At 46.8% G+C, this 18121-nt stretch overlaps 1 protein-coding gene across 1 annotated transcript in view; it reads left to right on the forward strand.

Annotated features, from left to right (window-relative positions):
* The first annotated feature begins 5807 nt into the window (after nucleotides 1-5807).
* Nucleotides 5808-18121, forward strand: part of KLHL3 (kelch like family member 3) — a 1295653-nt gene continuing 1283339 nt past the window's right edge. The window contains exon 1 of the mRNA XM_069652631.1: nucleotides 5808-6113. Coding sequence (XP_069508732.1) covers nucleotides 6100-6113 — 14 coding nt within the window. The 5' untranslated portion in view covers nucleotides 5808-6099. The remainder of the gene's footprint in view (nucleotides 6114-18121) is intronic.

Raw genomic sequence — 18121 nt, forward strand, 5'->3', positions numbered from 1 at the left:
ATACAGATTTTCATATATATATTGAATCTCTTTACAGAGAGGTTATAAAGTACAAAAACCCTGGTATATATATATTATATACAGACACCTGTATTCCCCAGAGCACGCAAACCATGAGCTCCTCCAGTGATGAGGGGAAGGCTAGTATTAGCCAAAAGAGGAACCACTCGGAAATGACGGATGTCCTCCATAAAGCCCTGGGGGCTTCACTGGAACATGGACCTCAGCAAATAGCGCTGATGGAGGACTAGCTCAGATTCTCGCAGGGCCTGGAGGAAATCAAGGGCCTTAAGGCACAGAAAAAGTCAAAAGGGGGCAGTAAAGCAGCCCGCAGGGCGGAAGAAGCCCCCCCCCCCGGGGCACACCACCAAAGAAGAAGGGTGGTAAAAGGAAGAGAAAAGGAAAAGCGGGGCCTAGCAGGGGACGTGAAGGGTCCTAAAACACCTCAGATGAGGGAGGGGACGACTGGGAGGAGGAATACTCTGAAGAGGAGGAAGTTCTATCTATATCCTCTTCAGAAGGTGAAGGCCACAAAGCGCCGAAGAAAAGGAAGAATGAGGAAACAGAAGAGGATGGTGCAGAGGACGATTATTTTGATCCAGAAGCACTGATTCATCCCAGATCATCTGAATGGGAACCGCCCAAAAGAATAGCAGCATATTTAAAGAAACGCCTGAGAGCACCACTAGCCAAAGAAGCTAGGAGTAAGATGAGGGCAGAATGCCCCAGACCCCACCTCCCAGAGGGTGCTGCGGAGACACCGACCATAGACGAGAAGATGATAACCTTCATGGGTAAATACACAAAAGATGTGAGGAAGGGGCTGGACCGATCCTGGCGATCATGCCAGGACAAGATGCTAGATATGACGGGCCCCCTCACAAAGATTCTCCAGATGGGAGAGGAAGCCAAAGTCAGAGGAGAGCCAATAGACCCGTCAATTCTAATCGGGTGGGCCCACAGGGCGATATGCATGTTGGGGAATGCCAATCATGCTAGTACCACGGAAAGGAGGAGATCTTTGTTGGTGAAGATCGACCCCGAATTAAGTGAGCTGGCCTCCTCGGAATCTGCCTCATCGGCAAAAGGAAAACTGTTTGAGGACTCCTTTATCAAGGAGTTAACCAAATTTGTCAACTCCTACGCAGCCTTGGACAAGGCTCAAGCCTCGCTCAAGAGATTGTACAGGAGGCAAATTTTTGGACGGGCCAGCAGAGGCAGGGGTCGTTCGGCTGGCCGGTTCCAATACAATCGATCCTATCAGGACAGAGCTCATTGGAGAGAACAAGAGGAACGCAGACAGACACCTTTCTTTCCCTCGAGAGGTAGAGGAAGAGGGAGAAACTGGCGAGGGGAAAGTCAGCAGAATAACCCAGGTGAGAATAACATCCCCACGTCTAAATACCCCAGTAGTAGGTGGGAGGACGGCTCGATTTTTAAGAAATTGGTTGAACATATCGGGGGATTCCTGGGTGATACAAACCACTCAAGGCTTTTATATAGATTTTCTAGATACACCACATCAGGAGAAACCACCAAGAGGGATGGTAATGAACAGGGAAGACAAGATCTTACTGGAAAGAGAATTGAGAGGTCTGGAAAGCAAAAGAGCTATACGACCCGCATCAGGTCAGACAGGAGGTTACATAAGCAATATGTTCCTAGTAAAAGGGAAACACAAGACAAGACCAATTATAAATCTGAGAGGCCTAAACGGTTACGTGGTGTACAGACACTTCAAAATGGAAGGGATACACTAATTCAGGGAGACTGGCTAGCCAGGATAGATCTGAAAGATGCATACCTGACTATTCCCATAGCAGAGGAACACTGCAGATTTCTGAGATTCATCTGGGGGAAGCGACATGGGAGTTTCGATGCCTACCCTTTGGCCTGGCATCGGCACCATGGTGTTTCACCAAGATGATGAAGCCAGTTGTATCACACCTCAGAACTCAAGGGATAAGACTTATAATATAGCTAGACGATATATGTCTGATGTGCCAAGAGAAGGAGACATTGATCGAACAAGTACAGATAACAATAGATTTGCTAGAAAGTCTGGTTTTTATAATAAATTGGGAGAAATCCAGTTCAGTACCAATGCAGTCAATGGAATTCCTGGGTTTCATAGTGGATTCAATTCAGGGAACGCTCAGTCTACCCATTCACAAGGTGAATGATATCAAGAAACAGCTGAGACACACACTAGCGAAGGAAGAACTCTCGTTGAGGGACATTGCGAGATTAGTGGGGCGCCTAGCGGCATCAATCCAAGCGATTTTCCCAGGACCGCTACATTCAGGGCACTCCAGAGGTTGAAGATCTATCACCTCAGGAAGGGCGCTTCATACGAATCAAAGGTGACTATTTCACAAGAAGTGAGGCAAGAGTTAGAAGGGTGGCTAATTCATATGGATGCATGGAACGGGAGACCGATATTTGGTTCATCCCCGGACCTGATCATCGAATCCGACGCCAGCAGATGGGGCTAGGGAGCCCGATGCGGAAACCTGTCGACGGGGGGGGGGGGCAGGTGGTCGGATCAAGAGACGAGTCTCCACATCAACTGCCTGGAATTACTGGCAGGGTCCTTTGCAGGGAAATGCTGGACCCAGGAGAGGGTTCAATGTTGCGTTGTGCTAAAAATGGACAATGTCTCGGCAGTCAGGTACATCAACAAACTGGGAGGGACAAGATCCAGGTTACTAGCAGAACTGGCAAAGGACTTCTAGGAACTCTGTCTGGAGAGAAGAGTCTCAGTGACGGCGGAATATCTGCCGGGCCAGCAGAACGAAGTGGCCGATTGGAACTCCAGATACCTCAGAGACCCCAGCGATTGGAAGCTGGACAAGGTGGTTTTTCAGAAACTGATGTCTCGATGGGGTCCATGCCAGATCGACCTATTTGCATCGAGACTAAACAGGCAATTACCCCGGTTTTTCAGCTGGAGACCGGACCCAGAAGCAGAGGCGACGGATGCATTCATGCAATCCTAGGGTCAACAGAAGAACTATGCGTTTCCTCCGTTCTCCATGATAACGAGGACGCTAGCTCAGGTGAGACGACAGGGAGCATCCCTAATCCTAGTTACGTCGGACTGGAAAGGGCAGGTGTGGTTTCCCAGCCTGCGGGAATTGACTCATCAGAACCCGTGGCTTTACCCAACACAGAATTCATCATTTGAGATCCCAGAGGCCTCAGTCATCCACTGGTGAGGTCAGGGGGACTCAATCTCTTAGCGTGGGCAATTTCAGGAGATCTTGGGTTAGGCCAGGACTATCGGATGAAGCTGAAAACATCATTAGCGAATCATGGGCCCCAGGGACTCACAAAGCTTATAGATCAGCATAGGTCAAATGGAGTAGTTGGTGTTTGGAAAGGAATATCCATCCCGATGGAACGGATGTAGTACATGTAGCTAATTTTTTAGCCCAGATGGCAGCTCAAGGAAAGGCGTGCAGAACTATCAACACAGCCAGGTCTGCGATATCTGCAGGGCACCCTAGGGTTGAAGGCTTAGCGATTGGGGAACATCCATTAATCTGTAGACTTCTGAGAGGGGTAAAGATGCTCAGACCCCCTAGCGAGAAATATAATCAGTTATGGGATGTAGACAAGGTTTTGAGACTATTTTTTATCATGGCCAGATAATCAGGATTTGACACGTAAAGCAATTTCAGGCAAGTTAGCCATGCTCTTATGTCTTTTAGCATATAAGAGATCTTCTGATGTTAGAGCACTGGAGATTAACAGGAAAAGTACATCTCTGAATGGAGTGACTTTTCTCATAACTAGGAGGACCAAAACGGGGTTGAGATCTATTTCCTATGAGGCTTTTCCAAACCAACCAAAATTATGCCCAGTCAGATGCTTAACAGCATATGAAAATATGACGAGGGAAGTAAGGCCCCAAGGGGTGTCACAATTATTAATAGCAATTTGTAAACCATTTAAAGCGGTTAGACCGGCTACCATAGCCATATGGGTGATGGTATAAGCGGGTATCGATATCGAGAGATATGGCGCTCATTCAACTAGAGGAGCGATGGCTACTAAAGCGTATAACATAGGAGCCAGAGTAGAGGATATTATGAGATCTGCAGATTGGTCGAATGAATCGACTTTTAAAACTTTCTATTTTAAACCTATGAATAGTGTGACATCGTTAGTGGTGAGTAAGCTTTGAACAAGCATAATCCGAGCCTCCGGTCTTGACATAGAATTCCGATTTTCAACACATTTGTTACAGAAAGTCATAATTCTATTAAAGACATGGAGGCGAAGGATTATCCCACCCGATGAATCGTAAAATGTAATGTATTGTAAATCATGTATGGTTGACATTGATTATGTTTATTGAGACATACAGGATGTATATTATATGCAATTTTGTTGTTAATGCTTAATTGGGCATATTATAGACTGTATAGCTGATATACGATTGCCCCACCCTTGTTTCAATTTATAGTCACCTCTCTGATTGTTTTTTTCTTTAGGGACAGCAACAGACAACAAGCAATCTGGAATTTGATCTAGGATGCGACGGAATTTCAAAGTTTTACTGGACACAACCTCGCAAGGACAAAGAAAGAGGAGGAATGGAAAGAGGACAGGAGGTTTTATACACTGAGGACTTTGTTTATTGGTTACAGACTTATCACATGGTCAGATCGAAGACCAATTGAAATGGACTACAAAAACTCAGAAAAACTTGGTTATTGTAGTTTTTATTAGTTTTCTATTCATGTTCAATGGTATTTGTTTTCTTTGCTGCTGAACAGTAAAGTTGAAGAGAAAGCATAATCCTTTGCCTCCATGTCTTTAATAGAATTATGACTTTCTGTAACGAATGTGTTGAAAATCTGAATTGTACTTCTTTGTAACTTGTACTGTCAATAAAAAAGAGTAATCTTTTTTATTAAATACTGTAGGACGTTTCATACAACTATGGACAATGTTGGAAGGAGGTTCTCAGGGAATACTGCTTTGCATGTTCCTGCTGTCATGTTGGAGGGTTTGAGCTTTTGGCTTTTCCAGCATCTGGTATACACCCAGTGGTTTGAAGGTAGGACTGGGTGAACGTGGGGCAGGCTGGGCGCTGTGATGGTGTTCAGAGTTTCTCCATTTCGGAGTGGAAATGTCCTTAGACTTGAGCAGTGCCAGCAGGGGTTGTTGGTGTGTTTATCACGGTACTGGATTTCGCATTTTCCAAGATGTGTTTGACAGTTGAAGAGTAATCAGGGAGTGTATATGCAACTGATAATACACACTCGACATAGAAACGAAAGTAATGTCATTAGAAGACCAGGAGATGGCGGCAGATTATGGCCCTATAGAAAAATCCGGCACATACGATGAAGAAAGCAGAAAGGGACGCAGGAGACCGCAGTTGTCTTTTGTATACAACACCGGCAAGCGGCAAAAAACTGCGTGGTGATTGCCGAAGTTAAGCCGATACCACATACCTAGAATGCGTACTACCAGGAATATCTAGTTCTAATGGGCTGTGTCAGACTTACGCTAAAAGAACAGAAACATGCATATGGTCAATTGTGACCAAGCCAATATTTCTGACCAAAAAAGTTACCTTTGTAGCAAACTTCACTTTATGTTCATAACTCGGATGTGTACCACAACATTTTTTTGTTCTAACTTTCGTTGAAACTAAACTCCACTGTAGTACTTGCACGTTCTCCTAAATCGAGGGGGCAGTGTTTCTAGAAGTGTGCATTGAACGTGTGCGATGGTTCAGCCCGTCACACCCTGTGTTTGCTTTTTGAATGGTTTGGCCGGGGTGGCGACAGCATTCCGGAGAGCCATGCAGAGAGTGTGTATGCTAAACGACTGGGCTGCCGTGCAGTTGTACCCCCGCAGCTGTCGCGCTAGGTGTCTTGGACTGTGTGTGGGACGCAAGGAGGTGTTTCCAGCTTGGTGGTGTTGTGTGGAGGGCTGGAGGGAAGTCTGTGGAAAAACGCACAAGAAGGCGTGACGCTGCTGTGCTGCTTTAGCGAACCCGTGTCAGCTTTTGGGGGAAGCTGCCGGGTCCCTTCCCGGGGTACATGAAGAGGCCACACTTGGCACGTCAGCCTGCCTGCGATGGACGATGAGAGGTAAGTGTATGCGGGCACCGCATCATGAATGGACGGGAAGGCACTGCCCTAGTAAATCAAAGAAGCAGACTGCTGATGAAGGGTTGCGGTGGGCAATACTGCTGTGAATACGTTCCCTGCAAAGCTTTGACCAGGGATGGCATCTGCTGGCGGCATGAGAAGGTTGTGATGAAAGTGGAACAGGTAGGCTGCAAGAGGCGAGTCGAGTAGCTGGACGCATGGGCAGCCTGCCGGGGGACGCAAGCTAGGACCCCATCCCTAGCAGCAGACATGCTACTAGATCCGGGTAGGTAGGTAGGCAGGCAGGCAGGCAGGTAGGTGTGCGCTCTTTGCTGGGTACCCGTGAGCTTGCAAAGGGAAATAGTTGCAAGGGGCAGGAAGGTGGGGACAGGCACCCTGCTGAAGATCGCATGCCCCTTGACCTTGGGAGTCCTGGAGATGTCAATCAGCCTATCCGTTGTGATGGGGTGCAGTTAGAAGGCGTTCTGCTCGCGAAAGTAGGAAAGGTTGTTAAGAATAACATCAGGTCTTCTACTAGAGGCAATCTGTGTAAATAGCTAGCCGGGGTAGACTGCCTGCTTCTGATGCTTATCTCGGGTCAGGAAGCACCCAGAGCACAGCCTGCTGAACACTGATAACCAGAGCAGAGAGGAGAAACGGGCATCCTGTTGGAAGGTGGTACCGGGGACATGGACACGGCTGCTAACATATGTTAGGTGCACATTATAGAACACCATCCGTGGGGAGCAGGCGACTTTTTGGGTTCGAATTGTCAATGGGACAGAAGGATGGCCCACAGCTGGCAGCCTGTTCCCAGTGATTTAGTTGGAGAATATTCACCGCATACATTTTTTAAGCGCAGAAAATTCCATTGCCAAGGAATTTACCTATAGTTTTTTTATTTTTTTTTAAAGGTACAGTTAGACTAGTACGTTCGGAAAAGGGAATAATGTGTTTTAGGGGTGGGGATGGTCAATGAAGGAGAGCGGGGGAGGGGAGGGGGGGGGGCTAATGTTGCCGCTGTTCTGAATTTAAAAACTGTCAACATTAAAAAAGAAACATTTTGGGTGGAAAAAAAAGTCGTGGGTAAAAACAATCACGTGCAACACTCTCAGCCGGTATATGCAGAAGATTTGCACAACCACGATTTCATTGAATTCTTTTCAACGAATTGCACCAGAAATGTATGTGGGGGTGAGTTGGGGTAATAATAAAGGTTGTAGGGATCTGTAGTGGTGGAGAAATGTCATTAAAAAAAGAAAACAACTATCGATATAATCGTTTGAGAAAAGAATCTCGATGGAATCGCATTGATCCTATTGGAAATGTGATGTTCTCTGACCTGTAGATAGAATGCAGGTAGCACCAACAGTGCTGTTGAATAGAGAGGGACACTGGGGTCAGGGTGTCGGACAGGAGTTTACCTGTTGGACGTTAATGCAACGAGCTGAAATGCATAGCTACAGGCAACCTCCGGTTAACCGACAGCAGGGATCCGCAACCTTTAGTTCCCTACAACTCCCATCCGTTCCAGCCAGCGGGGGGATGACTCCGACGTTGTAGTTCAAATCATCTGGAGAGCTGCACGTTGCAGACCCCTGACCTACACCATGGGTAGCGAGAATAGCCATATGACAGCCTCCCTGGGATGTGAACCCTGGAACATGGCCACACACAATTTCTAAAGTCCACAGCTGAAGATAAGCAGCTACCGGTGCTAAAAAGACATGGGGGGGGGGGGGGGGGGGGTGAATTGTTAGAAACCCTACTAGGGATGGGTTGGTCTGCAACGAACATCTAGAATGGAAACCAAACGGCTGGAAGTGATGGGACAGACAGACTGCGACCACTTAGCCTGCTCGATACAGTGAGTGCAAGCTGATGTAGCACTTGTCTCCTGAAGATGAGGAGCAGCAGACGCTGATTGGGCCACAGTGTAATGGAGCATTGCCTTAAAGGGTGGCCCAACAGGCTCGTGCGATCTGCTTTGCGGGCTAGTCAGTTTCATTTAGTGCACTGTGCAGCTGGTAGTTTTGACCAGTGATACTGATCAGATATTCTTTAAATAGAATGTTTGTCAAAAATGTTTTGAACAAATGGGGCCGGGATACTACCCAAGCGCTTTGGAATGAATAGCAATTGTGGGTCGCTCTATTGGTGTGCAGGCCGTATTTGTGTACTAGCCCAACTTTGCACAGCAGTACTGTGTTCCTGAGGGTTATTCAGTAGTGGAACAAGGTACAGAGTAAAGCTTTTACTCTGGCGAGTTCAGTTTCATTTGGAGAGGACGCTTGGTGAGGACACCTTGTTATCGAGCGACCTCCAAGTGACGGAAATGAATACGTTCTCCACGGGCCTGCTGGTGGCTAGCAGTACTGGGGTGGAACTTAGATGTATACTAGTATCTGCTACTATTTCAGGGATCTATTTGGGACCAGTTTATTTGGAAGCAGGTAACCTGCTGATGGACACAGAATGAAGGGCTAACAGCAAAAGATGGCAATCATGAGTCTTTCAGTCAGCAGATATTAGAATAGTTAACTGTCAGCCAGAGGAGGATTGAGACAAGTGGAAGACAAGGTACGGAATTCAAGAACATGGGGGAAGTGGATTGAGTAGATGCTGTAGGAGGCGGTAGCCCAACAGCGATTAGAAACATGTGAGCAGTAGCAGATTAGCTGCTGATGAAGGGGTAAGTCTACAAAAAAGAGTGCCTTTTTTATCGAGGACTGGCTTGAGTGACTTGTATTTTGCAGTACTTGTGTTCTTCCTTGCATCCTGCTTTCGCTATGTGAGACGTTTGTCCGTTGAAGTTCTATGGACCAATAACGGCAGCTAGGAGCATGGCCATTTTACACTCTATGCATTTTCAAATGCTAATGTGCAGCTGCCACCTCTGGATATTCCGGAAACCATTGTAAATCATCTGCGTGAGACCACATGCAGTCTCCTCTTTGACTATTTAATTCCTGCAGCGAGCTATTGTCTCATTGACCATAATCTGCGCAGTGGAGTGTTTTTTTTTTTTCTCCGTGAATCTACCTTCTTTTTCCCATAGACCTTTTGGATGGTGGTGCTGTGCCTTGTTCTCCTTGTAACCATCCCCTCCTGCAGGTCTGTTTCCTCCTCTCCATGTCGGTCCACCGAAGTCTAGCGTTCATGTCTCCCCCTCTGTCTTCACCGGCGAAGACTGCCTCTGTGTACCCTGTTTTGGGCTTTGCTATACAGTGCTGGTTATTAACATATCTGAGATTGGAACAGAACGCTGGCTATTCTGCAGGAGATAGTAGGAAAAATGGGATCCAGTAGCAGAAAACCGCTGGCTGTGGTTCGTCCAGAGCTGCGGCGTACAGCACAAGCAGGCAACATGGAGGTATAAATTAACAGAGTAGCACAGACCTGCAGCCTACGGATTCTGAAGAAAAGTTTGACACTGCAGCACAAACCTGCATCCCGTGGAGAGTCTTTAGAACTGGAACTCAACATTGCAGGCCTGGGTACCATGAAGGCATGGAAACCATGAGCTTAAGCCAATAAATCTATGCAGGCGCACGTACAGCCCTTGGAATATATAGTCAGAGGGGGCACAGATCTGCAGCGCTTGAGTATACTGGGAGGGGGAGGCAGAGAAGTGCTGGTATTGTGGTCATTGATCTATATATGTATATGAGTAGTGTGATACAGCAGTAAAGACCTACAGTCTTGAGATGCAAAAACAGTGGGGCGCAGCAGTAGTCGTGCACCGGTGTCCAGGAACCGCAGGTTCATATACACAGTCGACTTGTTCATGATGTCCGCACCCTCCTCTTGAGGATATAATCGGACACTGCTGCTCAGCGACTCCTGTTGTGGAGGGGGAAAAGGGTACTTTAGGGCAGGCTGCTGAGTCATCCCAGTGGCCTAGGGTGGATGGAGACCTGGTTGGGGTGCACAGTGTTGGATGGTAGATGGGCAACAGTAGCGGCTGCTGCTGATTGTTGGAGGGGGATATAGATGGGGATGCATAGGGGACGACTGGAGGCCTCCTCCTTGATCGCAGTGTAATCTGGTAGCCTGCTGCAGATGGATCCCAATGAAAGGGCCGCATTAGCACGCTGCCAGCTGCAGATGGATCCCAATGAAAGGGCCACATTGGCACGCTGCCAGCTGTAGATGGATCCCAATGAAAGGGCCACATTGGCACGCTGCCAGCTGTAGTGGGCTCTCATTTACTTGGGGTTTGCACGGTTGGTGGTCCTTTTCGCATATCCCAGTTGAGGTTGGCCACGCTTAGTATCAAGGTGAAATATTATCCTTAGGGCTCATTGGCGCCTCAAAGTATTGCTTTATTTGGTTACCTGATAACATCTCTGTGGTGTGATTGTTTGCAATTATCAGTAAGTTGAATCGGTTAAAAAAACTTTGAGTGCTGCATGCTTGCAAGTTGTGTTCCACCTATGAGGAGATCATAAGTTCAACAATAAGTACAGCGGATACGAGCCTGCAAAGAAAGGCGAGTGAATGTGTAACTTTGGACTGGATCAGAAGTTTGCCAATTTCCTATGGAAGATCTGACAAGGCCGTAACCTCTGCGGCCGGAGAGAACCAGCTCGCGCTGCCCACCTCCTATGGGCATTAGCACACGCAAGGGATTCGGAGTTTCAGGCTTGGCTGTAGTTTTAATTGTTATTGCCCGAGCTCCTGTTTGCGTTATAGAAATCGTTGACTTTGTGCCAACCTTTTTTTTTAATTTGTTATGCTCGTTCTTAAAAACAATGATTGTTTTTGCTGAAGGAGCAGGATGATATTTGTTTGTGGGAAATGCAATGTAAGTCGGAAACTGAATGGGTGAGGGTGCTGCGTTCTTGCTCTTGTGATTTGCTAGTCTCTTTTTATTTATTTATTTTTTTACTGTGAAGGCGATGGTCTGATATATTTTAGAAAACTTTCCTTTGCTCACTTGCTTGGCCATGTGTTAAATTACCAGCAGTAGAATCTGACCCAGCCTCCTGCAATACTGTCGCTTCGCTCTAGCGATTATGGTTTTTGGAGGTTTGTTGATTTCATTTTTCCTTTACATGCCGCTGTTATGTTATGTTACCTGGCATTTATATAGCACTCTATATATCATTGGTATGATCTCAAAGCGCTGGTAGGTAGAATGCCCTCGGGAGCCGCAGTTCTGGTCAGTAGAGAGATAGTGTCATAGGGTGCGTGGGTGCAGCTGGTGTAATTGACGGATGGTAGCTGCGTCCTATCCAGACTGGGTTTGGCAGATATGTTGGAGATATGTGTGCATTCTGGTGGGTGGACTTCCATACTAGGTTTGGCTGCGTTAGGCCTGAAGGCCGCTTATGTGAGCAACTAGGCCTGAATTTCATGGGATCGCTGCGTTTTATTAGGGTAATGAGGAGTTCATGGGGTAGCGTTCGTATGTGAACAGCTAGGCCGAGTTTATCAGGGGTATAGCTGTGTTCTAGTTGTGTGATGGTGTATAGTAGAGAGTAGGCGTATTGATGTGGTATGATATGATGGTTCATCATTAAAGCGCTACTTCGGTCACTTGCATTCCATCTATTTCATCCATCCATCCATCCATCCATCCCATCCATCAATTCCATATATATATATACGTTCCATCCAGCAATTAAATTAAAGCGCCCAAGACCACTTCCATCACTTTTTGGCACTTAAATCCATTCCATCCATCAATTTCATATACATACATTCCATTCATTCCACATTAATCATGCCATTCATTCCACATGCGTCCATCCATTCTACCCAATTCCATCCATCCATTCCTTCCACCTATCAATTCCATATGCATATGTTCCATTAATTCCACATGCATTCATGCCATCCATTTCATCCATTCATTCTACATGCGTTCATCCATTCTTTCCAATCCATTCTATCCACTCCGTCTATTCCATTCACTCCATCAATTCCATATACATACATTCCATCATTGTTCAGTGTTAAGGGATACGGTTGTTTATAGCCAAATCAGTGGGCGTATTCATTTAAGACAAAGTTGGGAGTCTCATTGTGTATTTAGTCATTGGGTTGGTGGAAGTTCAGATGCATCTTTAAGGTTGTTGTTGGCGTTCTGGAAAGAGACATGTTTTTAGTAATTTGCGGAATGTCACATAGTCTTGGGTGTGTCGGAGGTGTGGTGGAAGCGAGTTCCACAGAGTTGGGCCAGTGCTGAGAAAGAGAATCCTCCAATCCTGATGGAGATGGAGTGGTTGGGATCACTAAAAGGAGGACAGTGTTAGATCTTAGGGTGGGAGGTAAGGTTTTAACTTATTTTGCAGGTATAGTGGGCCGGTCTTGTGCACTGCACGATGAGTGATGCACAGTGTCTTGAAAGGGGCACTTCGTCCGACTGGGATCCAGTGGAGGGTTCTGAGAGCTGGAGAGGTGTGGTCTCTTGGACCGAGGAGGAGAAGCAGTTTAGCAACAGCGTTTTGCGCTCTTTGGAGTTTATTAAGGTGGTATGCAGGGACTCCTAGGTATAGGGAGTTGGCATAGTCCAGTCTCGACATTGCAATAGACATAACAGCAGCAAGTCTGTTCAGGAAGCAGAGTTAGAGAAAAATGCGCCTGAGAATTTTGAGATGGTATTAACATTTAGAGATGTTGTTGACCTGTCGGGAGAGGGTTAGGCCAGAGTCCATCGTGCACCCAAGGTTTTTTTTACTGTGACAGAGGGGGTTGGCCCATGGAAGGGGGCAAAGGAAGTGGATGAGGAAGAAGCTCAGTGTCGCTGCACACCATGATTTCAGTTTTAGTGGGGTTTAAGAGGAGGTGGTTTAGAGTCATCCAATGTTCGATATCTAGGAGGCAGGCTGCAAGGTCGGGTTGGAGTCTGAGTTGTGAATTTCAAAGATTATTTGGGCGTCATCAGCATAGTTGTAGCACAAGATATTGTGCAGGTGGATGATTCCAGGAAGGGTTGACATATAGAGGTTGAGTAGGAGAGTATATAGACATGCGCCTTGCGGTACACCCGTATTAACTGGGCGAGCAGCTGAAACAAAAGGGGAGAGGAGGGTTATTTGTTTCCTGTTGTTGAGGAAGGAGACGATCCATTTGGGAGCGGTTGCACGGAATCCAAGGGAGTGGAGATGGTCAAGGAGGATTGAGTGGTTGATCGCGTCGAAGGCTTCAGACAGGTCGAGAAGAATGAGAGCAGCGCATCCTGCAGTGTCTGCAATGATCTTAAAATCGTCCCAGATTGAGGCCAGAGTGGTTTTGGTTCCATGGCGTGGTCCGAAGCCTGATTGTGCGGGGTCGAGGAGGTTGTTGGATTCACCAAAGGCGTTTAGTTGGGAGTATGCTGTTCGGTCGATGTGTTTTGCAAGGAATCTGGTGTTCCAGATGGGTCTGTAGTTTTTGGAGTCAAGGGATGGTTTTTTAAGAAGATGCTTGACATGTGCAATTTTCAAGGCATCGGGGAAGGTTCCAGAGCTGAGGGAGTCATTTAGGATGGTTCTTGCATGTTCTCCTGCGCAGGTGGCCGAGAATATTTCTTTGAGGACTCGGGCGGGGCAGGGGTCTAGGGGGGAGCCAGATGGTTTGCTAGCAGACAGAAGGTCAAGAAAGTCTTCTCTGGAGATTGGTCTGAAGGAGTCAAAGGTACGATGGGGGTTGGGGCGGGGGGAGTTTGTTGGATTTGTCGGTAGTTGGAGGGGGGAGAGGAGGCACAGTTTGTTAAGGGAAGTCGTCCTGTCAAGAGCGGTGGTGTAGAAGTGGAGGGAGAGAGAGTCGCAGAGCGATTGTGGTGGGGCAGATTGGGAAGAAGTGCAAGTGGGTTTGACGAATTCAGATATGATTCTGTGGAGTTCTTTGCTGCGGTTTCCACAGTTGTGTAGGGTTTTTTTGGCTTTCCAGATTTCCGCTTTGTAGTTTCGACGGTGCAAGGCGAAAGTGGATCTGCCAAGACTGTTTTTTTCTGCTCGCCATTTGCATTCAAGAGATTTATTTCATTTTTTGGCATTCCTCAGTTTGGGAGTAAACTATTTGGGGAGTGGTCCAATACGTGAGTAAAGGGGCGCGATGGGGTGAGAGGAATTGGGGAATCATTAAGCCATGAGTCAAAGGAGTCGATGGTCAAGGATTTGTTAGGGGGGTGTTGTAGGGGGTCTAAGAAGAAGGGCTATGACTAGGTCAGCAACGATCTTTACTTTGTTCCATCATTTGCGATGAAGGGGGAAGGCGGGTGGGGGTAAGGGGGAGGGGCAGGGGAGAGGATGGAGAACGGGATGAAAGTGGTCGGACCAGATGAGTGGTAAACGGGGGGCTAGATGTATCAGATCATGGGAGCTTAACATAGCATCAAGGGTGTGCCCAATTGTTGTTACTCTCTGTCTGTTACTGTTTATCTTGTCCTCCTCCGCCTGCTACACCATTCTTAGGTCTCTTGGTCTCACCCCCTGTCAACTCACTCGGCTTGCTTTTAATAGACCTTCCCTTCCTGCCTGAAGCTTCCATTGGTTACCCGAGCCAGCCGATTACCTGGGCCAATGTGTCCTATTCCCCTTGGGGCTGGGATTTGGCCTGGAAGTGTTCTTAAAGACCTGTTGCCCCACCCCCTTTTCAGCCTCCATCTTCGGTATGTGGTCACAGTGGTCGTTTGTTCTTTCTCTTTCCTTTACTCAGTTCGACAGTGTGCCAACATGGGTTGATGAGTGTTCCTAGGTCTCCCTTATTCTTGGGAAGTCTATCTAGTTCCTCTCTCCTGCAGCTCCCCAGATTCCCCCTTTCGGTAGTCTGGCTGGTTTAGTTTCCCATTCAGCTCCTGAATGGGGAAAGGCTAGTCCATTTCTGTATAAGGCGACTATTTTGTTCCTGTTCCAGCAGTGCTCGTGATTGGGCCGGCTCGCGCCGGATCTGAGATCCGGATCCAGATGTCTTGCTGGATCTGAGATCTGGCACCAGATGTGTAGCCAGATCTCGGGGTCTGGCCAGAGTCAGCCACCCCAAACCCATCCCATTAGCGCTGGATCACTTTAAAAAACAAAAATGTGCTAAAATGCCCGCAACTGCATGTAGTAGAGGAGGCGGAGCAGGCCAGTGCCGCCATGAGTGCTCTTCTGGCTCCGCCCCCTACGTATACACAGCAGGCCAAAGGCCTTCTTAAGGATGGCTGGTCCTGTTCATGTGCACCCTATCTGCCATGCAGTGAATGTACACATCTGACATGATCTCATTTGTTTCCTGTGCGGATACTTGTTTTGACCTCACCGTGGACCTCATCTTGCCGGCCTCGCACCCTTGCTCAGACCAGCAGGACCGACTTGGATGCCTTCTCTTGTACTTGTTCCCAACAGTGCATGGGTATTCCCAGCCTTTCATTACCTTCAGGGCCTTTTCTACATGAGGACGCCTAAAGGGCAATCATGTATGGCAAAGGGCTGGGCCATAGGGTAATGCACTGTTAAGCAGACCGCAGCGCTTACAGAGATTTTGCGCTCGCAACAAAAACGAGAAAAGGTGTAATTTTTAAATGTGCCGCAAACATTCTGAAATGCTGCTGAAATGCCCCCCAAAGGTCACAAAACATAGTATTTTTTCAGTCTGCCATTTATAATAATGAGCCTTATCAACAAATCGTGTGAATTTCTGCTTGCCTTCACACCTCATCAGATGAAGGGACCCCAAAGCGGTTTCAAGTGGTAATATCATATTTTGGATGCACCAGTGCCATGGAAGTGATTTAAAGTGGAATTGCTGTATAGTTTGGAAACGAAGCAGCATGAGAGAAATTGCGCCGTTTACAACTATTTTTTTGGACATTTCCTTTCATTGAAGGTCAACTGGCAGCTCCGCCCCCTCTATACTCTGCCTCTTCGGACACCGCCCCTACCCCCAGCCTTTGTGGGATCCCCACCACATTTTTTCCATTTCCACCACTGTGTTCCAGGTCCGGCCCTGTCCATTGGGCCCATTATTCTCCAAATGGCACTGAGTCCCAGAACTATTATCCTCCGCTGGTGTCTTAGGAGTCTGATGTAGTCTCCTGAGAACCAGCTGGAGGAAACGAAAGGATTCTGTCCAGGACATTGACTCATATGCATCTGACCAGAGAAAAGGACACCAATGTTAGTTAGTACACGACCCCAGGCATACCACAGAGCCGGTCACACAGGCAGGGGAGTTGCTAGGTCTGGAAAAGACCCGGGGCTAAGCTGATGTCAGAACTGTTGGGACTGGGGGCTAGCTAGTCTTTTGGCTGTAGCTCCTGAGATTCTATCCGGGGCTACAACCAAAAGATCAGGGGCTATAGCCCCCTTAGCCCCCCCCTAGCAACGCCCCTGCACACGGGTGTCCTCCTTCACTCACCCACACCATCTCAGGGCTAGATCAGGCTCTGGCTTTGCCCTGGTTGTTCGCCGACCCCATGCTGAGAGGGGTCCTTGGTCCCCACCTACTTGACAGGTTCATACACATGACCCTGTCACACTATAATAAATGCAACAGGTCATATAAGCCAGTGCACCTCAGTCTCAAGGGGCCTTCACTTCTAAAATGCATGTAGCTGCCAGACAACTGCACTGTGCTGTTTTTTTTTTTTTTAAACGTAAACGTCAGTATTTTGGGAAGCAGCACGCTTTTGCAAATGGATGAAAAATACAAAAGCTGGAAATAGTAAACCTGAGTTTTCTCTGAGGTCATGTGTAACCAGTTGGCTGTGTTGCCATTTCAAATTTAAGAGGAACATGTCACATATATTGTGAAATAATGAAGCCAGTCTGATTTTTTTATTTTTTTCCTCCATCAACGCCACATGTAAAATGATTTAATCTGAACTGCTGCATACATTTTGAGAGAGGTGTATATGTTTCTAAAAGAGCAAACATTGTAATCTTATTACAAAGTTGTCCTAGAAGGAGCAGCAACCTTATTGTGGAAAATAGCTGACCATCACAACAACAGTGCGTTACAGATGGCCGCAAAAGCACAACTATACCCTCCACTGGGCTGGCATTAGACACGAAGATCTGCTCTGTTCGTCTCTTGAGACGGAGTGTACTTTGCAAGTAATTGAAGGAATGTGGGTGGAAGGAGAGACTTTACAAAAACACTATATCATGAACCCCTCACAAAAAATGATAATGGAAAGAAAACATTCAATGGATGGCTAAAGAACAGATGCTGCATACATTTAACATGGACTTCCTCACTCATAAACACAAAGTGGTTACTGTGAAGTGTGATTGAGCATGTATGTTTATTATGACTTGATTTGAGCAGGTCATGTAGCCAGAAGCCACCCAGCCTATCATAACCTCGTGAAATGATCTCTCTTGGATAGCCTCTTCCCTCTGCCTGAGTCGCCTGTGGGCTGCACCCTCGTGTTATCTGCTGTAAATCATCTACTGTGTTGCTTTTACAAATTGGTGTCCACTGTGACATCAACATTTGGTTATTTGGCCACATGGAGATTGGCAATTATTTCCAGAAATGCCATGTTCTAATTTTCAGATGAAGAGTGAGTTTCACCATCTTCTGCTTCTTCAAATGCACTTGTGCTTGAAGAGGTCTTGTTCCTGTTCGGTGGGAGGGGGGGTGGGGGGAGCTATATGTGTAGCCCTCAAAGTGCCTGGTCTAAGCTGATGCATTTACCACTAAAAAGCTATTCTTACAAATGACTTGCAGTCAGGCAGGAATGAGGAAGTCACTTGTTCAGCGCGAAGCTAAAAGGTTATATGCAGCATTGCAGCCTTCTCCCATACTGTGTGCACATAATGCTTAGTTTCTTAAATTGTGCTGAAGCATCTTCTATTGCCATTTTGTTTTATAATCATGTTAACTGAGATTGCAATATGCTTAGCTAATAATTGCTGCTAAACATTAAGAATGTAGTGTACGCTTTTCTAGCGCTTTAAGTCGTCTTGGCACGAAGTGCTTTGTTTTCTAAGAAACTTGCAATCTGATGCAATTGTGTGATTATGCTTACAAGAGTAACAGTTGTGCTGTTTTTAGAACATTTACATCTAACTCATTCAAAGTCTTGTTTT

This window comes from Ambystoma mexicanum, chromosome 3p (assembly GCF_040938575.1).
Source record: "Ambystoma mexicanum isolate Mex_15411 chromosome 3p, UKY_AmexF1_1, whole genome shotgun sequence".
NCBI classification, from domain to species: Eukaryota; Metazoa; Chordata; class Amphibia; order Caudata; family Ambystomatidae; genus Ambystoma; species Ambystoma mexicanum.